Source organism: Setaria italica, chromosome IV, assembly GCF_000263155.2.
Source record: "Setaria italica strain Yugu1 chromosome IV, Setaria_italica_v2.0, whole genome shotgun sequence".
In the NCBI taxonomy this organism is placed as follows: Eukaryota; Viridiplantae; Streptophyta; class Magnoliopsida; order Poales; family Poaceae; genus Setaria; species Setaria italica.
This window is the reverse complement of record NC_028453.1, coordinates 3955156-3976684: the sequence shown is the minus strand read 5'-3', so window position 1 is coordinate 3976684 and position 21529 is coordinate 3955156. Positions and strand designations below refer to the sequence as shown.

Below are 21529 nucleotides of genomic sequence, written 5' to 3'. Positions count from 1 at the left end.
TGGATATTTGACCAGCAAGAAGCAGATTCTTCACACGCCTCACCGGTCTCAAATTTCAAATCCATGGTCATGAGCTTATGGTCATCAGCTTTTTCGTCAACTTCTGCTTGGTGTGCTTCAGCCTCCACCTCTGATGGAGCACCTCAAGTTACGGCAGCAACCATCCTAGATTCCTAGTAAAGCGCCGGACCATCTCTTTGTAATTTTCTTTCGAGGATATTTGCACTTTTCACAGAGTTGAAGCCGAGTTCTATAATATATTCTCGAATTGTCTGTGACATGTAATTCAAGCTAAGCCTTCTCTTTTCTGGTAATTGTTGTTTCCGATTCAGTCATTAGTTAGTTAATCCACATGCCACATGTCTTTTGTTTGCAAATTTATGCAGCATGACCTTAGCTTATTTTTTTCGAAAGGGCAACAAAAGTTTTGCCGCAAATTATTTTTTTTTTTGAGAAGCGCAAATTAATTTTATTAGGAGAATAATAAAAAGACTGTTGGCCCATTTTTTTAATAGAAACTGGGTCCATAAACCAAACAACTAGCGGAGGTGCGCCCCACCACCTCAAACAACTTGCAACTCAAACCACCCTACTAATCTTAGCTTATGCTTATCTCATGTGAAAGGATTTCTATTATAGATGGGATGCTGCAGCCAGCCTTGTAGGAGTTTGAGAATATCATGGAGAACGATCCACAACATACAAGTGTGATGCCAAGGGATTTCACATTCCATTTGTTAGAACAAATTACAAATAAGTTTTCCAAGGATCGCATAATTGGTTATGGAGGTTATGGAGTGGTTTACAAGGTATGGTTATTGCTTGGGTCTTATATATTTCAAATTATACTATCATTAACTTGAACAACCCTTGTACCATATTAACAAGATATAATCTAACAGGGAGTACTCGACAATGGGGAAGAGGTTGCTGTGAAGAAGCTTTATAATAAGCATCCAGGACTTGATGATGATAAGCAATTTACAAATGAGTGTACTAACCTTATGAGACTCCAACATCAAAATATAGTCCGCTTAGTTGGCTACTGCTATGAAATAGCTCATAAAGTTGTGGAGTACGATGGACAATATGTTTACGCAGGAGTGGAAGAACGAGCTCTCTGTTTTGAATACTTGCAGGGTGGAACCCTTGAAAAGCTTCTTTCTGGTACGATTATGCTCTAGTTCAATTCTAGTATTTTTGCATGAAAATAAAATTGTTCTCTAAATTTTATGTCTTGGTAACACACTTATGTCTACAGATGAATCCTGCGGACTTGGTTGGCACAAACGTTACAAAATAATTAGAGGAGTTTGTGAGGGTTTACATTATCTTCATAATGGATCCAAAGACCCTATCTACCATCTAGACTTAAAACCTGCAAATATAATGCTGGATAAGAATATGGTGCCAAAAATAGGAGATTTTGGCTTGTCAAGACTCTTTGATTCAACACAAACCTGTACCACGAAAGTAATCATAGGAACGCCGTAAGTTGATTCTGCATGAGGAATTGCCAACCTCTTTTGTTGATTTTTTATAAAAAAATAATAATCGTATTTGATACCATGCAGTGGATACATGCCACCGGAGTACATCAACAGATACCAAATCACACAAAAGTTTGACGTATTCAGTTTGGGCGTTATAATCATACAAGTAATGGCAGGACGTGGGGGTTACTTGAAATGTGGAGATATGTCTCACCAAGAATTTATTGATCTTGTAAGAAACATCCTACTTCATGAACATCAGACCTTTTTCATAAATATTATGTTGTGTTGACTTGTCTTTGTGCATGTTTGCCATCTATTGGCATTGTGTTTCAAATCTGCAGGTACAAGGAAACTGGGGGAAAAGGCTTCAGGTTACAATGTCATCACATACATCGCATGAGATTAAGACATGCATCGAAATAGCATTAAGATGTGTGGAGTCCGACCGAGTGAAAAGGCCTACTATAGCAGAGATTGTTGATGAACTGAATAAGATTGATGATGTGAAAAGATCACTTGCAGACGAGGTTTTGTCACACTGTTCCCAATGATTGTTCATTTTCACCTGCAACACGACTTTGTCTACAAATTGTGGCATTCTTTATCCAATGTTTTATGGAATATGATCAAGCTAAATTCCCTGCCATAATTGTCCTCCAATTAACAAATTTTCCACTCATACACTGCCACATACCTTCTAATTTCAATCTTTGCCAACCTATACTGTTTTTTTAACCTCCTAGCTTCTACCATTATACCCTTTTCATATATTTATGCGGGTGATAAGAAGTAGAAAGGCAGAGACTGCTAATGAACTACTGAAGCTAAAAAAAGGAGCTTATTGTAGCTGTCACCACAGCATTCTGAAAAAAAATGGAGCTAGCCCTGTTGAAAATATTCAGTAATTAATCCTGGATCGTATTTAGAGTAATGTCCTTACTTGGTTGTTACTGGATGAATTTTGATATTATGTGGATAGTTGGGTATCTAATGCTCTTTTTTAGTAAATAGGTGGATTTGGTGTAATTCACCGCAGTGTTGTCTAAATTTTTCTGGATAAGAATTGGACCTATTTTTGTTGTTGCAGGACAACTTACATAGCACGCAAGTGAAGCTATACACGAATTCAGGTAAGCATCATGATTAAAATATTGTCTGCTAGCTAAATGGCATATTGAAAAACAAGTTGATACATATCATACAAGGAGATAAAGGCTTTCCCTTATTAATAAAATGCTTATTAGAATATTTATAAAGTGCTATAATGTTAAGAGAGAGCTTTTTTAAATCATGGAATGTGTTGCGCACTGGCACTGAATGGTGACTATTTTGTGTTTCCATCATTCATGTGCCACTGGCAGTAAAAAAAAGTCACTCATTAGAATTTGATTTTGGCACATTATTGAGCAGCATGGTGTTTGTTGAGTTTCAGAATACTTAATTGTTGTTGCAGTGATACGACACTAATTATCTTTTTAAAAAATGGGTGCAGGTGCTGCTGACGCAGAGGGTGCCTTGACTGTCGACCACAGGGACGACGGTAAAGAGCAAGAACACATGACTCTTGAAGACAAGATCCTAGAGGATGACCCATCCGACACTGAATATCCTGGTCCGCAAACTGGTGGGACACTCGAGAGGTTGCCCACCTTGAAAGCCAAATCTGGTGGCCGTAAAGCACAGGATGACCTCCTCTGGTGTCACGATCTTGCGCGGTGCCAAGACGGCGACTTCTCGGTCGCTGCCATGCAGGCCAACCACTTCATGGAGGATCAGTGCTTGGTTGAGTCAGGCCTGCCTTTTGGCACCTTTGCCGGCATCTTCGATGGTCACGGTGGCCCTGAGGCCGCCTACTTCATACGTGACCACCTCCTCCCCAACCTCCAAGGTGAGACCCGAAGTTTAACCAGATTCGCTGTCTAGCTGCAGGACGTGCAGACAATGTGGACTAATTAGGTTTGATCTATGTAGAGACCTCTTCCGGCCTGCAGGGCGTGACAGCTGATGCAATCAGGGAGGCATTTCTGGCCACAGAGCAGGGATTCATCACGCTCGTGTCACGCCAATGGGAGACCAAGCCAAGCCTTGCCACAGTGGGGTCATGCTGCCTTGTTGGCGTCGTGCACCAGAGGACTCTCTTCATCGCCAACCTTGGGGACTCCCGAGCTGTTCTTGGGAAGGTCTGGCACGTCACTGAGGAGGTTCTCGCGGTGCCGCTGTCAGCGGAGCACAATGTCAACTATGACAAAGCCAGGAAGGAACTCATTGCTGAGCATCCTGATGATCCGGATATTGTTGTTTTCAAGCATAATGTCTGGAGGGTGAAAGGCATCTTTCAGGTTGGTCTTATCTTAATTTTTAGTTTTCTGTCGCGATACTTGAATTGCATATATTCAGTGCTTACGCAGTGATCGATGATGCAGTTGTCGAGATCAATAGGTGACGCATTCTTGAAAGACCCGCGATATAACATGGAGCCACTCACTACAAAATTCAGGCTTCGTACACCATTCAGCAAACCTTTATTGAGTGCCAGCCCATCTATCTTATCTCATAGTCTTCAACCATGTGACCGTTTCGTCATATTTGCCTCAGATGGTCTGTGGGAACATTTGACTAACCAGGAGGCTGTTGACATTGTTCAAAAACATCAACGTGCTGTAAGTTTCCACTTGTCTTCCATTGCATTGAGCTTGTTTATATGTTCCTTCCTAGTTTCTTGGCTTGTAGATGATATAAAGTACGTAATATAGCAAGAGCTCTTTTACGATACACAAAACTACTACTTAGTGGTGTGTGTGTCTATATATATATATATATATATATATATATATATATATATATATATATATATATATATATATAAAAGATCTAAATGTTCATGATTATGGATAATGTAGTAATTATTACATGTGAAAAGTGATATTTCAAATGGAATGGCCTTTTACACTTTATGCTAGTGTCAAAAATAAAATTTAAGGGATATCATTTATGTTCTTTTACCATGATACCCTTATACTATCTACACTAATGTATACTACCCATACTACAGGTGAAGGTTTCAATAATATACAATTAATCTTGACTGTCGGATGTTTGTATACTAGTCCTTTTCGAACACTAGTATAGCCTAGTATTGTGTACTTTAAAAGAGTTGTATAGCAATGCTGACAATCTGACATGCCTTGCTTGCTGAACGCCTGTACTAGTCGTAATGTCCAATTCGCTTGTGTATATATTACTGCAAGGATAGTTCTGGTTTCCCCTGTTGATGGATTAATGACAGCGCCTCTATTATGTCTGGCATGCTTGTCTTTGGTTTACTCAGGAGGGAAGTGCGAGACGACTCATTAAAGCAGCTCTCCTTGAAGCATCGCGAAAACGTGAGATGACATACTCACATCTGAAGACGATCGGTAAGGGGGTTCGCAGGCATTTCCACGACGATATTACTGTCATCGTCCTATTTTTCAGCCATGCAGTACAGCCCCTTTCCATAAGATGTCCCTTAGATAATGGCAGTAATGGGCCATTATCTAGTTCATCCATGGATGCTCAATTTCTAGCACCAGGAAACGCTGATGAGATGCTTTCATAACCGACATTGCTGCGAAAAATACACAACCCAACATGTAACGCATGCACTGTCAGGAGTGTGAAGCGCAATATGTAATAGGCGTATTCGTGTGTGATGTTGGCGTAAACAAGTTTAGTTTGTGTTGGCCCACTGGGCAGTGTTTGGCTGTGAGCACATAATCTCCAGTCTTGTATCGATGAACACTGAACTGAATATTTTGGGTATGAACTACTGAAACTTGGAGAAGGGGACATCTTCCTCCCTCCTCCCTAGCTATCACCTGTCTCTTGATTCGATCTGTGGCCCTGGCTACAAAATTCATGTCAGAGCACCCTAATTACCCATAAGCAGCTAAGCGGCTGTCTCCTGGATGGCTGGCCCCATTGTAACCCTTCTATGCGAAGGTAATTGCCAAAAGCAGTGGAAGGAAAACTATAAAACCTGCAAGTGTCAGCAACTTCTGCTCGATTGCTTCGAAATGGTACTCCCTCCCTTTAGCCTTCAAAACTTATCTCATAAAAAATGTCCTTATAATTTCCAAACAATCCAATAAAATTCCTCATACTACCTTGTGACTCTGTTAACGAATCGATCAGCTACTCTCACCATCGATGCCCGAGCTAGACTTGCTAAATAAGGAAAGTTAATAGGTCCGACAATTACTGCAAGCGTGAATGCATAATTAATTCTACTCGGTAATCCATTCGATTAAGAAGAGTTATTAGGAGTACTTTGGACTTTTAGCATTGCTACTATCTTGTTTAAAATTTTCTAAATAAGCAGTCTTTGTGGGACGGAGGGAGTATGTCGACACCAAGGCATCGTCAACTGTCTTGATAATCACTTAATGAACGTTACGAAGTTCTATCCACTATTCTCTGTGGTCCCTTGAAGGCCCTTGAAGGCTCAAGGGCATGTTCAACAGTGTAGACGATTGCTATCTGTGAATACATTGAATATCGCACACAGATGGTAAAATAGACTATTTGTATATTGGCTTGTCTATTAGGTTGTCTATATCATATTTAATTCATATATGGGCACATACGTCATGATGATCAAGTATAATTTGATCTTTGTATACTATTTTGTTGCTTGATCGAGAGAACTACCTAATTAGGACTATTATGTAATTTTCTTTTTTTTCGTACGTTCTTGGTACCTAAATGAATTTTCAGAAATTACTATCCTTAGCAGGGGTTGCATTTAAATTGCAAGGACTATATTGTAAATTGGCTTGGAAAAATATCTCTCGTGAAGTTCTCTCGTGTTTCCTCCCCTCTCGCAGCGAGTCGCGACCGGCTGATTTGGCCGGAAGAGCGGTACGCGCTAACCGGCAGCACACGAGCTTGGGGTGCCGCAGTCAAACGGCGCAGCAGCGCGGCGGCCGGCATGTCGGCGGTGGCGCGGCGGTTGAAGGGGACAGCGAGGTGCAGGGCTCGACGGGGACAGGAACGGCGCCGGTAAGGAGCGGCGGCCTCCGCGGGAACGGCGTGCTCACTCGATCCCAAGGAATCGACCTTGCAGTCAGCGGTTCCTACGACGGACGACGAAGTTGTCTGGTATGCGTGGGAGCACGAGCCGGCTGCGGTTTTGGTGTCTCCTTTGCATGTCTCCATATGTTGTCCCTCCACACGTGGAGACCACCTATTAGCTTCCTCTCCAGAGGTAGGTCCACTAATTTTCCATTGTTATCCCACGCCAAACGGAACAGTCATCTAGTCTGTCGCCGCTCCGTCCTCCGCTCTATCATTGCCCCTTCTCTACTCCAAGCTGATCCGCCTAGCTGCTGCACAAATCGAAGAGCTCGATCTCAACGGGATTTTACATCTAGTAGCAAGAAGTTCGATTGGTGCAACAACAAGTTAAAGCACGGTGGCAGGGAGCTGATTTGGGGTGTGGAATCTCGATTATTGTTGATTTCGATTTGGTGTCCACAACCTCGATTCCTGCTGCAAAATCTCGATTAGGGCAGTGGGGATTTCTATTTTGCGGTTTCCTTGTCGCTGCGTCCAATCAGGATTACCATGGTGGGATATCAAGTTAGGAGGGTGATGCATAAGCTTGCTGACAGCAGGTGCTGTGAAGACGATGGTGATGGTGATGGTGTATCCTTCGAGGTCCTCTTCTCGGAGCAAAGAATCTTCCTCCTGGCAAATTTGGTCTGGTTAGTTGTCTTGTGCCTTCCCCTTTTTTTTGAGGAATATGCACTTTACCACTTCAGTATGATACTTGTAATCAGTTGATTAGTTCGTGGATAGAAACGAAATTGTATTAATTGTTTCTGTACAAAACACAGAAAATATAGTTCCTAGGTAACATAAATTGTTTGATACAAAGGATTCGATAGATAGTGCGCAGAACACATCCATTCTTCTAAAAGGATATGGCTTTTAATAGTTCAATTAAAACGGGAAAACATATTATTGTAGGGATTTGTAATAAATGATTGAGTGGTATTTCCTTGATGTGTATGTTGACCATGATCATGGGACCCTAGAGAAAGAACCGAAGAATGGATGCATAAAAGCATTACCAACTGGATAGTAGCCTTGTGTTTGTATGTGATGTTGATGTTTATTGGTCCCTAAATGGCCCTGTTAAAAAAAAAGGGATTTGACTATCACTACTGAATATGTGACTAGTCTTAATAATAGTAATAGCAAATAATCTTGAAATCTTATACCAATATGGCGTGTGTTTGCAAATGTGTCACAATATCTGATTCCATTGCTAAGCCAGATGCCTTTGAGTCATTATTGGTCTTGTTCCTTTTTTGTGTTGCATTCTCAAAACCAGATGTAGAACCAGATATCTTTGGGTTATTCTTGTTCTTTTTTTTCCTTTTGTGTTGCCTTCTCAAATCCACCAGTTGGTCTGTCAGATACATGGATTGCCTTCTCCTTAACCTTGACACCTTTTGGTTTTATAGCCTGGTCTTGTTGTAGTGTAGCTGCAAAGGTCATTTTTTAAAAAAAATTACAAAACAAATAAATTGTGTGGTATATGTGGGGTTAACACAAGTAGTATTCCAGTGCAAACCTTGCGGCTGAGATGAACTACCCGTATATGTATCACCTCTATTTTTTTAGGCTTTTCTCCACATCCTCTGCTAATTTCTCTGGACTGTTCACAGCAATAGAGTATGTTTCATCGGATTCAGCAGCTTGGTTAGCTAACTGAAGGAACATTTTTTCACAACTCTATTCTGCATTTTGATAGCTTTATTTTGGGATCTTCATGTATCTCAGGTTTGCTCTTTATATGAGCCACTTTTGCATCAATTGTCCATCTGTTGAGTATGCACTGTTTATGATTTTTTTTTATATTGTTAATATCAAGTATCTTCAATGCATGGCAGCATAAGATTTCAGCAAATTCGAACTTTTTTCAGCTAAACTTCACATGACCTCCAGTGCAGAAAACTTTACAACACGCTCGTTTTTCTTGCCACAAACCTTTATTTTTTACAACTTTTCAGCATCAATATCACCAGAATAGAATAGATCGTAATTTAGTGTTTGCATCACCTGTTCTTGTACTAGCTTGAATACTACTGGGGTATAAATTTTTGCTACATGCCTTAATATTCTCAGGTCTGGTTTCAACTTTGGTGTACTTTGTGTTGCCTTGAAATCATATTTTACCTCTTCGTATCTTTTATCTCCCACCAACCTGTCAAAGTGCTCAAAAAGAGTATGTCATATTTGACACTAATATATCCGTTCAATTCATTATTCATGCTTTCACTTCTTTGAGTGCTAACCATATCAGCAGAAAATGTATTTCATCCGTATGCTAAGGCCCATTGCTCCCTTTTATCAAATAATACTTCGAGCCATTTATTTTCTTATAGCTTATACTTATCTAGCAAATTGTTCCACACATTTATAAAGTCCTCCTTATCCTCTTGATCATAAATACAGTTTTGAAAATCTGTATTGAACATCTTATATTCTTCCACAACTTCAGAAAGGTGCTTGCATGCATTCTGGTTCATATGCCAAACACAAATCCTGTGGTGACTCTCTGGTAGTACTATCTTGATTGCTTTTGCCATTGCTGCATCTTCGTCAATTAAAATGGTCTTTGGCTTCTTGCCTGGGTTTTGAAAAGCCACACAAAACTTTCAACAGTTTCATCATACAAAAGTGCAGCACCAAAAATAGTTTTCTTATGATTGTTCACTCCAACTAGCAAACCGAATGAATGTCCATCATTTAGGTCAAAGCAAACGACATCACCATAAACTTCATAGTCCGAAACCATTTTAGAATCAGCCTAGGAATATTCATTATCAAATCGTCATCGTCAACCTGAAAGGAATGGAAAAACTTCCCATCTTTTGATGCTTTCTTCTCCAAATATTCCAACACACCTCCTGTGTCTCTTGTTTTACCTTCAGTGATCTCTTTGAGTATAATTTATTTTTCATATCTTCATGTGTAAATCCAAGATTCTCATTTCCACCGGCTTCTTTTACCATGAGATAAAAAGTGGATTTATTTGAAATCACAACCACTTTAGCAGCTTCGACACCGGCAATCTGTGCTGTAGTTATTCTCCTTTGAGATCTTAAGTGCTAGGCTTGGATGGCAGTAGCAAAAATATGGTTATGCTTAGGCTCAAATTCATAGATGTAGTACAACCCATCCGTGGGACTTATCTTCATGCATGCTTGACACATGCATCGTGTCTCAGGCCTACTATACTTGGAATTTTCTTCTCTTTCATGCATGCTTGACACATGCATCGTGTCTCAGACCTACTATACTTGGAATTTTCTTCTCTTTTATCATGACCTGAATACCTATTGATAAATAAAAAAAATTGATTAAATTGATGTTCTATCCCAAACCGTAAAGAACTAGTATAAAAAAGATTTAATTTGATACATGCACGAGAACAACAAAAAGTTCTATTCTTTATTGTTGTAGTATTTTTAGAACTACTCCTTCGGATGTTGAAACCCTTATCTTTGGTGTAAGCATTGTAAAAGTTATAGGCTTCTTCCTCAGTGCAGAATTTCATACCAACCTTTGGTATCCTATCTTCTAGAGAATTTTCTACTCGAGTAGTAAAATCAATTTTAGCAGAATCCTGTTTGGGTTTGGAGAGGTTATCATACGCAGTAAGATAGAAATCATGGAGAATATGCAAACATATTTACATAGGTACAATATGACTTACATTTTCTAACTCTATTCTTTCCGTATGATCAGTAGGAATGTTGATCCCAGAGAAATTTGGCGAGGATGTGGCACCTACAACCAACGACATGACCATGCTTGGTACTTGTGGAAGTAATGGCGGTGCCAGATCCAAGTAGTTGTCTTCGTTGATAGGCATAATGTGATTTGACTGAGATGCCATTGTTGTTGTGTGGGAGATGAGGAAGATGCAAATCTGATAATTATCTTTGTATTTTTAATGTTGTTAGAGCAACTCCAAAAGGTTGCTAATCTTACTCCCAACATCTTTTTTAGGGAGAAAAAGAGAAAAAAACGAACTCCAACAGTTCACCCAAACCTTCCCCAATTTTTTAGGGACGCTAAAAAAATAGCTTGCCACCGCGTATATTTTAGCGTTGGCGTTCCTCCCCCAATTCTGATTCCCGCACGCCCGCGCGTCCCTTCTGATGGGCCCAATACGATGACGTGACCTGTTTTGAAATATTAGGGGCAATTTATTAGCGATCTGCTGTGGATTGATATGATTTTGGGGGAAATTTTTTTTAGAAGAATCTCCGATACATAATTTTAGGGAAGAATTTTTTAGGTAATCTTGGAGTTGCTCTTTGCCTGGTCGATAAAAACTGCACCCGCTATAATTGGCGCTATTTTTTCAGAATTAGACAGCTTTTCCCTCCATTAATTCTCCCTAACCCTCGTTTTATTACGTTAGTGGGGCCAAAGAAACAAGCGCGCGTTGGGATGACGGACGGACGACGACTCCGTTTCCTGACTCCGTTTTCTGTTGGCGTGGGCTGAGGAAAACTTAAAGGGCTCAAGGAGTGAGTGAACGATGGCCTCCACATGTGCAGAGACACGGATGGAAACATGCAAAGGAGACAGAGAAGGCGCCGAGGCTGGACGTGGCGGCGGCCTCACTCGCCTGCCCGTTCTGCAGCCACCCCGGCACGATGTGCCGCATCGACCTCGTCCTTCGGGTCGCCGAGGCGGAGTGCACCGCCTGCGGGGACGAACTACGTCACTGGCGCCCACGCGCTCACGGCGGCCGCCGACGTCTACGCCGCCTGGGCCAACGCGTGCTGGCTCGCCAACGTGGGCGTCGCGGCCGCTGCCGGCCGCTAGCCGCGCCGGGGCTACGACGAACGGCGCGTGATTAGTTTCAGGCGGTTTCGTTTCCACGCGCAGGTTGGCCCTGCATCCGATTCGGTAGCTAGTCTAGACTAGAATTTTGTCTTTCTGCCGGAACACGGCCCCGAATTGACGGGCAGGAAGCAACAGGAATGTAACTGTTTTCTTATATCAATACGAAGTTTTAGAGATGAATCCTAGTTTTTCTGCTCCGCTGAGATTTCGTACATGTTGTTGATAAGTGCAGTGCAGATTTGGTTTCCTAAGAGATTAGTACAGTGATTAGTTACTACAACGTATTAGTTTATTATCTTTATTTACAAAGATAAAGGCAGCAACAAACTAGGAGACAGACAGAGACTGAGAAACAGAGCAACAGGTTACTACAACTCTGACAGAAATCCGACAACAGAATGGGAAAACCACTGGAAACAGTGAGGTTCAAGTTCAGCCGTTCATGTTGGGGATCTGACGCAGCAGAACAAAGAACTCGCAAACACTGAAACGGATCAAACCTTTATAACAACATAAAGTTTCATTCCTTTGATGTATCAAGAAAAGGAGAGAAGAAGTTCTGTGCAGAAATGGCATGTAACTATGTAACCAATACCCATGACTTGAACTGAAAGCTAAATTCAACAAACATGGACTCCATTTTTCGATTTATCAGAAGCAAGACACATGCAAAACCAGAAACATCCATCCTCATTATCACCAGAGAGAGGTGAATATGGTAACTGCAACCAATGTTTGCAAAATCGTTCACCATTACTTCCACATAATGCTTTCACCAGTTTGTAAGTTCTGAAACTGAAACACCAATTCAGACCCATCCGGTCAGCGGGACGCATCGAACCTAACTAACAGAAACAGTAAAGTTGCCGAGTTTTCTGAAGCCATCTGAACAAAAGAAGAGCGGGACGCATCGAACCTAACTAACAGAAACAGTAAAGTTGCCGAGTTTTCTGAAGCCATCTGAACAAAAGAAGACAAGCTGATTCTCAAGTCACTGCATCCGAAATTCCGAAGTATTCCGACTTCTGATTTCTGAAGGGATGAACTGTGAGGTTGTTGTCAGAAGTTCTGCTCCCGTGTTCCTCTATGGTCCTTGTGCGTCAGCATCTGGGTAAACTAACGCCTCAGCATCTGAAATCGCAAGGGAATAAGTAAAACAATGAGTTGCAGTTACACTTTTGTGAATAACGAAAGAGAGCAAACAATCAGTTGCAAGATCAAAATTATTGGCTAACAAGTGGAACCACTGAACTTTCTGTAGTGAAGATCAAACTATTGGACAATCGAATTTCTTAAACGAGGATCATGGTAAGAAATGAAAACCCGGCAATTTATAGAACCAGACCAAATTTAGGATCTGCCAAAGGACTGCTAAATCCCACAAGGCACTCTCAATACGAGACCTGAGATTGTTTCCATTCAAATGCTTCTGCTTAATCTAAATTCTAAAGAATGTTTCAGATTAGTCCAGACCAAAGAAAGTAAACAATTTCCTCAAGCACGAAATCTGCAACCTTGGCGAAAATAAAAACCCAAGAAACTACATATAGAAACCATTCTTTTAGAAAAAAAAATGCAGAAGTACCACTCTGAACATATAAGCTACGTTCATGTTGTGCAAGTTAAATTTTCTGTTGTCATCAGCATGGTATTTCATCAGATTAGTTTACTGATTTATTTGCACATCAAATTTAGAACTACAGAACTACTGTGAGGCACATTTCTATTCTCATCAGTACTCATCCATTGAGCATGTCATCACAAGACCACTTTGAAAACTTTCTAACTCTCACCTGCTGAAACCGTAACAAGCAGAAGTGCTACACAGACCACTGGAAAACTGCAAAGTTCTCACCTGGTGCCCCGGCGGTGTAGACGACGATGTTCATGGGCTCCTCGCTGTGATGCAGGTCGGTGACCAGAGGGGTCAGCCGCCCATACAAGCCGGCCTGCACGCACATTCTGGTGCCGAAGACCTCCCCTTCGTTCGCACGGATCCCCACCTGGGTCCTGAGGTTGAGCACGGAGCGGCCGTAGAAGCAGAATGCGGGCAAATTGGCTTGGCCGAAGTTCAGCGGCTGGTCCGAACGCAGGTACCGGATTCTCCGCCGCCGAGACGCCTCGGGCTCCTCCTTGTTGCACCGCCAGAACAGGATACTGCAGCCTCCTAGATTCTGTTGCAACGCAACACTTGTGTTTAGAAAAAACAAATAACTAGACAACACCGGTGACTGGATGAACAAGCATATCTGAATAAACATTGTAATGAGAACGAAATGTTCAGACCAAGCTAACTAGTACTCACTGTGATCTAGCAATATTTTCCAAGACCGACGACGGTGACAAATAGCTAAGATTTTCCAAGTACACATCAAATTATTCTGGTGACTCGCATATGGCATACGAGAACAGCAGGCAGGTCACTAACTAAGAATCCAGTGCTTTCAACACATCTTACTCGATGCAGGTAACGAATGACAGAGTTTCATAAAGCAACCATAATCTACAATAGACACCAACTTCTGGATAAATGATAGGAAATGGGGACGTGAACAGAATTAATGTGAATCAAACAAATCAGAGGAACAAGAACTCAAGAGCGCGGAACTACAGCTAGCGGGATTCAGATCTAGAACTTTTTTATTGACAGAAGTGGTAATCATGGCAAAACAAAAAGTGCCTAGAATTCGATCACCATGAACAATAAATCAGGAAGAATTAAGCAATTAACTGCTTCAGTAAGTGCAGACTTCGGCAGGAACAAACGCAAGAATCAGATTAAGCAGTTCCTGTGGGAATCGACGCAAGGAAGAAATTAAACATCCACGATTGAATGATAGGTTGGCGTTCCCAGCAGACAGCAACCCGTTCACGCAATCGATTGGTTCCACGCACGAATCCCGCTCCGGCCAAATCAAACGCTCGCCAGTGCCGAACAGAACGAAAGGACGGCGAACTCACCGGAGTTGATGGAACCGGAAGTGGTGGCGGGCCCTGTCTCGGCGGGACGACCTCGACCACCCAATGCCTCATGGTGCTCCGGGTGCCGAAGTACTCGTCGATGCTGACGCCGTTGTTCCAGATGCGGAACCTGCCGTTGGCGCGGAGGGTGCCGTTGTAGACGTGGCGCATGAGGACGTAGTCGCCGCGGCCGCCGTCGGTCCTGGCGGGCCTCCACATGACGGCGTCCTGCTCCGGGTCGTCGTAGCCGCGCTGGACGGCGCACTTGCCGCGGCACCACCTGGGGGCCGGCTCCCCGGGCAAAAGCGCGAGGTAGCGGCCGTAGGCGGCGCCGTGGAGGAGCACGTAGTCGATGCCGTGGCGCTGGACCCGGTGCACCCGCCACACCCCCGCCAGGGGCGGGTCGTAGCCACGCGGGCGCAGGGAGACACCGATGCCGTCGTCGTCGGCGTGGAGGTACGTGCCGTGCACGCGGCTCCGCAGCCGCACGTGGATCCCGTCGGCGAAGAGGTCCATCGCCGTCGCCGCGCGGCGGGGGGGGGGGGGGGGGGGGTCTTCTCCGGGTTGGTGGTGGCGGCGGTGCGGCGGCGAGCGCGTGGGGCTTCTCCGGGCTGCTTGGAGCGGACGGGGTGGGGTGGGGGAGGGAGGCGAGACGAGAGCCGAGCAGGTGTTTGTTGCGGGGCGGTTACGTTTGGGCGTCTGGGCGGGGGGATTTGAAGGCGATGGTAGGTCGGTGGCGGCGCGGCACCTTCACTGACTGGTGGGGCCGCTCGCCGCCAGGGCAGCCGGCCAGCGTTGCAGCCAGGGACATGTGGGCCCATGTCGAGCGCCAGTTCGGCGCCAGGGTGGCAAAGGTCACCGAGGGGCGAGGGCCTCGGGCTGGACCCCTGCGTCTGCGTGAGGGCGTGAGGCGAGCAATGCCACGCCACCAATGCCACGCCACCAGCGCCGACCCTGCTGGTGGACCCCGCTGATGCGTACTATTTCCTGCCGTTGCATTATTTGTCATTTTAACTTTTTTTATGCATAATTATTATTATGCACTTAGATATATATAATTTGAAACGGAGGAAGTACGAGTCTACGACGAGTGGGTCATGCGACGGTGAGGTTTCAATGCTTGGTGATGTTGGTTGAGGAAATCTTTTTACAGCCTGTGAAGGAAGAACTCGGCTGTTGTATGTACAAAGAAATTCACGGAATAGCCGTTTTCATCCAATGTACGAGAAATTAGCTGGAGGAAAGGAAGCAATGCTCTCAGCCCACTATACAAGAAGTTTTCCCTGTGAATAACCTCTTCCTAATTGACAGATCATGGGACTTGAAATACGCGTTGTTAATGGTTGGAGATGCAATGAGAAAAGGTACTTCAATTTCAGGCGGTGAGAAGAAGGGAGAGACCACAAGTTATCTAGAATTATTTGAGGATGATGTCACTAATATAATTTATTATTACCACAGCTACAATTCTGTAGGGATTAAACTAAAATACAATCATCGACTAAGGTCCTGTTTGTTTGCCCCTAGATTATATAAGCTGGATTATGGTTCAAGAGTAATAGGATAAATAACTATCTTGGGACCGCTTGGAACCACAAATAATCTGAAATAAGCTGCTCAAGAATAGCTTATTTGAGATTATTTGTGGTCCTATGGTAGTCCGCAAGTGTTCTTTTACCATAATACCCATGAGCCATAATCTAGATTATATAATTTATATGAATTATAATCTGAAATAAATAGGACCTAAAACTCTACAAACAATGCTGATGGAGGAGAGGGCATTGCTGGCTTGCTGCTTGTGTGCCGCCCGGGCTCCATCGGAGACCGCTCCATGGAGAGATGGGTCATCATGGAGGCTCGGCAGTGGAGGCTCACGTCATCAACCTCAAGTAATGTACGAAATAGCGAAATAGCGAGCTATAGCGAAATAGCGAGCTATAGTGAGATTATAGCGACGCTATAGCTAGCTGCCACTACAACAGTGTTTATTAATTAGCGGGTTACAGTGATTGAACACAGCTCTACGCTAAATCTTATAACGAGCACAGCTCTACGCAAAATCTTATAACCCGTTATTTTGTACATTGAGGTCCTCAACAACTAACCGGCAACCTCACTTCTTCTACCGAATACATGCTTACCATCTAAAAAAATTAAAACATGCTTCTAATCTGACGCGTACATAACATGTCCATTTCCTAAAATCTGAACTCATCAAGCAACAAAAACACATAAAACCACAAATCCTGGACGCAGGCAGACCATGCACACGCTCAGATAAGCTAGTGCCACACCCAAATTGAATTGTGCCCAGACTAGCACAAACGTGACGACCTCCAACAGCATGTAATAAATTTTTTTTAAACTTGTCTCTATTCTATCCCCTCCTACAAGCTTCTAAACTATAATTAAGAAGCTGACAAAAAATACAATGGAACAAGAGCCCACATTTGGTCATCGGCAGCACCTCATCTCACAAATAACCCCCCACCCACCCCACCATCATCTCATCACCCAACATGCTCAGTGGAACAAAAAAAGAAGCTTCTTCCAGCTTAACCTTACACACTCACCGCTCATGATCCAATACATGTCTGCATCAACATTCCTACAGAAGGAGACATAGGGAGACCTATTGCCTGTGTTGAATCAGTGCCACGGTGCCAGAATCATTTAGCTGGTCTCCATTGCTGCTGCGTGGTACTTGTCCAAGTCCGCATCCAGATCTTCAGCAGAAACTTTCTCACTGCCACGCCCTCCTCCCCTCCCTCGCCCACGGCTCGCAGGCCCTCGTCCGCGCCCACCGAATCCACCTCTACCCTGAGGCCATCCTCCACCACCACCTCTTCTGGGACCGCTGCAAAGTCAGTACTGATTTGTTACTCCATATCTTAAAAAGAATAAACTAGGGTGCGATAAAACATAGTTGAAATTATTCAATCACATCACAATACAATCTTAAAATTAGCAACCGATAGCTAAGACTCAGCTCCACTTTCATTTGTGCTTTGATGTACACTAGCAGCGCGGGTGGTGTAGCTATAGATCATTCTCGTTTATTCTTTGGATGCTGTGGTTGAAAAGCTGTAATTTCATTACTGGTTAAGTAATGAAGTAGATAAAAGGAACCGAAGACTAAGACTCGGCTCCACTTTGATCTTGTGTTTGACAGATTTGACACACACTACATAAGTATCATGTTGAGGCAACATTGATGAATTATGAGCTCTACTTTCCAGGTGATTCTAAAATGTCAAGAAAAGCTTGGTATGAGAAACGAGTGTGTCATACATATACTTCTATCACTAATCTGGCTTGAATGCATTTACTCCCCACAGGGCAAAAAATATATATGTTTCCTTTTTTTCGTTCCTGCAAGAGTTTCAATATTAGTACTCAAAAGTCACATAATCCCTGGCGTGCTTGTAGTACAAGCACACTTAACAAACTATAGAAACCATGCAGAATTGAAATTCTAACAGGCATTAATGGCTACTTCCTATCTGTGGAGATGCTAATGAAACAATACGGTAACGGCTGGCAAGAAGCACAGTAGTTTTAGAAAGCAATGTTCTGCCTTCGTTATTTCATCAAGACAGGCATAATGGCCAAGAATGATGCTACTAACCTTGTGAAAGGCACCTTGAAGTTTCCAGCTGGTGGGTTGAAGGCGAAGGTAGGGGTTGGTGGCGCCTCAATATTTGTCCCAATGATCTCAATTTTCATAGGTTTGCCATCAAGCTGCACATTGTTGTACCTCTTAACAGCAGCTAGAGCATCAGACCTTCTTGAGAAGACAACCTCTGCAGTTCCCTGTCAAAGTTGAGGCACACATTAATGAGCACTTGAACGAAGGAAATAAAAGGAAGGGGCAGACGGGAAGAGTGTGGGCATCAGAAGAACCTTTGATCTCCCACTCCTGTCATAGTTGATGGAGTAACGCTTGATATCACCAACATCAGAAAATAGTTCCTGAGCAGAGTAGGATGAGCAATTGAGCATAGTGTTTGGGTGGGTACAATGGCGCAGCAGAGCAAAACAAAGAAAAGATGGAACCGTTCGTTTTGTCTCCTAATAAGCAAGAGTAGGTGCTCAATCGATGAATCAGATGTAAGCAGCGAGGCTGGGAAAGGCATGATGTAGCACTAGGTTTAGGGCAGGAGAAAGAGACCTTGATGTCGTCGTTGGAGACGGCATAGTCGAGGTTGGAGATGTAGAGCCTGGTGGGCTCTTCGAGGACGCCCGCCATCGGCGCGGCCTGGAGGCGACCGGCTCCGTATCCAGCATAAGCCATGGGCCGCCGCGCCTGCGCCTGCGATTCAGTTAGGAGGACGAGCACAGCAGGAAATCTCGATTTGGGGAGAACGGGAGGTCCCTCACCTGGAAAGGGGAAGTGGTGCCGCGGTGGTACGGGGCTGCAGCAGCGCGGGCGTTGAAGCGGCGGCGCGGCGCCGTGGGTGCGGGGCCTCCGCCTCCGGAGGTAGGGCCTCGGCCGCTGGGGCGTGGTTGCTTGTTCTTGTTCTTGGAGATGAGGTCGTCGAGGGACATGTCGAGGGCGTCGGCCATCCTCCCTATTCTCCCTCGCGGCGGCGGCAGCAGCAGGGGGGCCCGGACCGGGAGGAGCGGCGGCGGCGGCGGCGGCGGCGAGGGTTCAGGGGAGAAGAGGGAGGAGGAGAGGCAGGCGACGCGACGACGACAAGCAACGAGTTTTCGATGGGCTGAAGTTTCTGGTAGGTATAGTTGTGGGGTGTTGGGCCCCCATGACCTCAATTGGGCTGATATGGATTTCTCCCACTACTATCCCGAACCGGACAGCCCAGCACGGCAACCACCACTTTGCCGTCCGTCTTCCGGACTCTTCTTCCTTCCTCCTCTTCTCCAGTTCTCCTTCCGACCTTCCTTCCTCCTCCCGCAGCTGCGTCGGCCGTTTGGGGGAGGGCAAATTTCGTCGAAGGGAAGGAAGCAATCGACGATTCGATCCGATCTGATTCGCCATGAAACCCTTCAAGCAGGAATTCACCTTCGGTCAGTAGCTCTCAGTACACATCTACCTCTGTATTTCACTCGATCGAATGAATTCCTGATGCATGCTGGGGGTGCAGATGAGAGGGTCCAGGAATCCGCCGCCATGATCGCCAACTACCCCGCCAGGATCCCCGTATGTGAAGCTTCTCTGTTCCTTTTTTTTATTTGATTTGATGAGGAGGAGAGGGGACTTCCCTTTCCTTCTCTGTTCCAGGCTTCCAGCCCAAACCCTAGGAAAGCAGGGCCTGCCCCTTCGTGTCCACAACTGACATCACTAGCCGGCCGATTAGTGGTTGATACTGCTCTATGCCAGTGCCATCAGGTGCTTCTTATTACGTTTTCCACTTCTGCTCTCATTGATCAAGTCATCACGTATGTGGATGTGGACGGAACCAAACGGCACAGTGGATTTTAGGATTCACTTCAGAATTCCTTTGTTGCTTCACACAATTTCTTGCCTTTCGGAACCCTGAAATAAATTTCTCATGCTGGGGCCTGGGGTTTCGTTCAGGGTTTAGTCTTATTTTGTTTATGCTGTGCCGATTGAATCAGTTCCCTGTCTTCCCAGTTATGCCCACCATGCTCCTGCAAAATGCAAATCAATTTTCTGATGCTCATGGATTCTTACATGCATGCATTAAGGTCTTGACATGTTGCAAATTCTAGCTTAAACCACGCACTCTGAATTTCTACTGAAACTGAACAAACTCTAGCCTCTATTTTGTTCTGCATTCCCCTTTTGCCCCCAATCTCGGACAGTTTGTGGCATCTCTTGCTTGATGAACATGGAACTCCTTGTATTTGGCTATTTGCAGGTCATCGTTGAAAGGTTTTCAAGGAGTAATTTACCACAAATGGAGAAGAGGAAGTTAGTTGCTACTCTCTTTGTGCCCATTACATTGCTAGAGATGGATGGGGTGTTTGATTGTCAATGATCCCATGCCGTGCCATGATTGATGTCTTACAGTAATATCATTGATCATTCATTTCAAAGATTCAAATGCAGTAAGACAACTTTATTTATGGTGCAGGTACCTGGTTCCCTGTGACATGCCCGTTGGGCAGTTCATTTTCATACTACGGTCCAGGTTACACCTATCTCCAGGAACAGCGCTATTTGTGTTTGTAAACAACACATTACCCCAAACAGGTGAGACTGCCATTGGTCATATAATGTATTTGTTACTCCGATCCCTTCTGAAGCCTCAGGCATTTTGTTCCTCAGTTGTGTCACGGCCTGTTGTGCTATGTTAGGACCAAGCAATGTTGTAAAAAATACTAGGTTCTAGGCTCGCTCCAAAGCACCCGAATGTCGAAACTTGGACATTTCGGGAAAGTAGAAAGGGGTGTTGTTTTGCATGAATTGGTAGTCTCTCTCTTTTTTGGGGGGCAATAAAACTTGAACTCATTGTGATGATGCAACTTTTATCCGCAGCTAGCCTGATGGGAAGTGTGTATGACGCGTACAAGGACAAGGACGGCTTCCTCTACATGTGCTACAGCAGCGAGAAGACATTTGGCTGCCTGGCCTGACCTTATAAACGTAGAAGTTTGCTTTGCACAGTCAGATAGCCCGTGCATGTGTTGCCTTGTGTATTACAACCGTGCTCGTTCTCGATCAACTCTGTACATATAAGATCGTGCTACTCCGTATGTTATTGTTATTATTATTATTATTATTATGTTATAAAAGAAGTACGCATCTCATTTTTTAAGACAGGCAAGACACGTGAAACATGAGGTACGATTGGTCTAGCTATAAATAAAGTAAGGTGATATTCTAACTGCTACTTCCAGCACCGTATGTCCGTATGTGGGTGTGATTCGGGTAGAAACACACGCCGCATCTGATGAATATGGGCTCTCAGCCACAGACGGTGCTGGGCCTTGTAGTTGTAGATGTGACTGATGCTGAAATTGACGAATGATTAACTAAACAAAGAAGAGCATCCATGCTTAGCCGAAGATTTAAATCGGTTTTAACTCAAACGTGATCCACCTGTTTAAATTAAACGAAGCCTTCGACGCGAATCAATACCCCACTCTGTACAACACGGCACTCCGATCAATCCCCCACTTAATTACTCGCATAAACGGAAAAAAGGCTGCCGATATGGCGCCCACTTGAACAC

The 21529-nt window shown here is 44.1% G+C and overlaps 4 protein-coding genes across 9 annotated transcripts in view; 2 read left to right on the top strand and 2 right to left on the bottom strand.

Annotated features, from left to right (window-relative positions):
• Nucleotides 1-5349, top strand: part of LOC101758507 (proline-rich receptor-like protein kinase PERK7) — a 5830-nt gene extending 481 nt beyond the window's left edge. Inside the window, exons 1-11 of one of the 5 annotated variants that reach the window (XM_012845649.3) lie at nt 16-176; nt 640-809; nt 903-1167; nt 1262-1490; nt 1575-1725; nt 1838-2023; nt 2584-2626; nt 2989-3384; nt 3468-3835; nt 3920-4156; nt 4825-5349. In XM_012845649.3, the coding sequence (XP_012701103.1) occupies nt 681-809; nt 903-1167; nt 1262-1490; nt 1575-1725; nt 1838-2023; nt 2584-2626; nt 2989-3384; nt 3468-3835; nt 3920-4156; nt 4825-5094 (2274 nt within the window). In that variant the 5' untranslated portion in view covers nt 16-176; nt 640-680 and the 3' untranslated portion in view covers nt 5095-5349. The other 4 variants (XM_004964632.4, XM_004964631.4, XM_004964629.4 and 1 more) reach the window with 4 other exon arrangements.
• A 6674-nt stretch (nt 5350-12023) lies between these two features.
• On the bottom strand, nt 12024-14885 carry LOC111257010. The gene is made up of 3 exons (XM_022825903.1): nt 14370-14885; nt 13264-13582; nt 12024-12539 (listed from the first exon to the last, which is right to left on the bottom strand). The coding sequence occupies exons 1-3, from the start codon at nt 14883-14885 to the stop codon at nt 12493-12495; spliced, it is 882 nt and encodes a 293-aa protein (XP_022681638.1). The 3' UTR covers nt 12024-12492.
• A 1770-nt stretch (nt 14886-16655) lies between these two features.
• Nucleotides 16656-19080, bottom strand: LOC101757827 (THO complex subunit 4A). 2 transcript variants are annotated; one of them, XM_004964628.3, is made up of 5 exons: nt 18753-19080; nt 18544-18678; nt 18276-18344; nt 18001-18185; nt 16656-17229 (listed from the first exon to the last, which is right to left on the bottom strand). In XM_004964628.3, exons 1-5 carry the CDS (start codon nt 18936-18938, stop codon nt 17046-17048), a joined length of 759 nt encoding a protein of 252 aa, XP_004964685.1. In that variant the 5' UTR covers nt 18939-19080; the 3' UTR covers nt 16656-17045. The 2 variants fall into 2 exon arrangements, with proteins under 2 accessions (XP_004964685.1, XP_004964684.1); XM_004964627.3 differs by having other exon boundaries at nt 18544-18684; nt 18753-19079.
• Nucleotides 19081-19194: 114 nt separating this feature from the next.
• On the top strand, nt 19195-21117 carry LOC101757426 (autophagy-related protein 8D). Its single transcript, XM_004964626.1, has 5 exons — nt 19195-19397; nt 19475-19530; nt 20213-20265; nt 20429-20547; nt 20833-21117. The coding sequence occupies exons 1-5, from the start codon at nt 19367-19369 to the stop codon at nt 20928-20930; spliced, it is 357 nt and encodes a 118-aa protein (XP_004964683.1). The 5' UTR covers nt 19195-19366; the 3' UTR covers nt 20931-21117.
• The last annotated feature ends 412 nt before the right edge of the window (nt 21118-21529 follow it).

What these genes read in the sequence shown, in the direction of transcription:
- LOC111257010 (XM_022825903.1), bottom strand. Translation starts at nt 14,885, where the DNA reads ATGGACCTCTTCGCCGACGGGATCCACGTGCGGCTGCGGAGCCGCGTG. An exon ending in TTCCGGTTCCATCAACTCCG is followed by an intron (nt 13,583 to 14,369) that starts GTGAGTTCGCCG and finishes GCGTTGCAACAG; the next exon opens with AATCTAGGAGGCTGCAGTAT. An exon ending in CTACACCGCCGGGGCACCAG is followed by an intron (nt 12,540 to 13,263) that starts GTGAGAACTTTG and finishes TTGCGATTTCAG; the next exon opens with ATGCTGAGGCGTTAGTTTAC.
- LOC101757827 (XM_004964627.3), bottom strand. Translation starts at nt 18,938, where the DNA reads ATGGCCGACGCCCTCGACATGTCCCTCGACGACCTCATCTCCAAGAAC. An exon ending in GCACCACTTCCCCTTTCCAG is followed by an intron (nt 18,685 to 18,752) that starts GTGAGGGACCTC and finishes ACTGAATCGCAG; the next exon opens with GCGCAGGCGCGGCGGCCCAT. An exon ending in TTCAAGGTGCCTTTCACAAG is followed by an intron (nt 17,230 to 18,000) that starts GTTAGTAGCATC and finishes CTGACTTTGCAG; the next exon opens with CGGTCCCAGAAGAGGTGGTG.
- LOC101757426 (XM_004964626.1), top strand. Translation starts at nt 19,367, where the DNA reads ATGAAACCCTTCAAGCAGGAATTCACCTTCG. An exon ending in ACTACCCCGCCAGGATCCCC is followed by an intron (nt 19,531 to 20,212) that starts GTATGTGAAGCT and finishes GGCTATTTGCAG; the next exon opens with GTCATCGTTGAAAGGTTTTC. An exon ending in CAACACATTACCCCAAACAG is followed by an intron (nt 20,548 to 20,832) that starts GTGAGACTGCCA and finishes TTTTATCCGCAG; the next exon opens with CTAGCCTGATGGGAAGTGTG.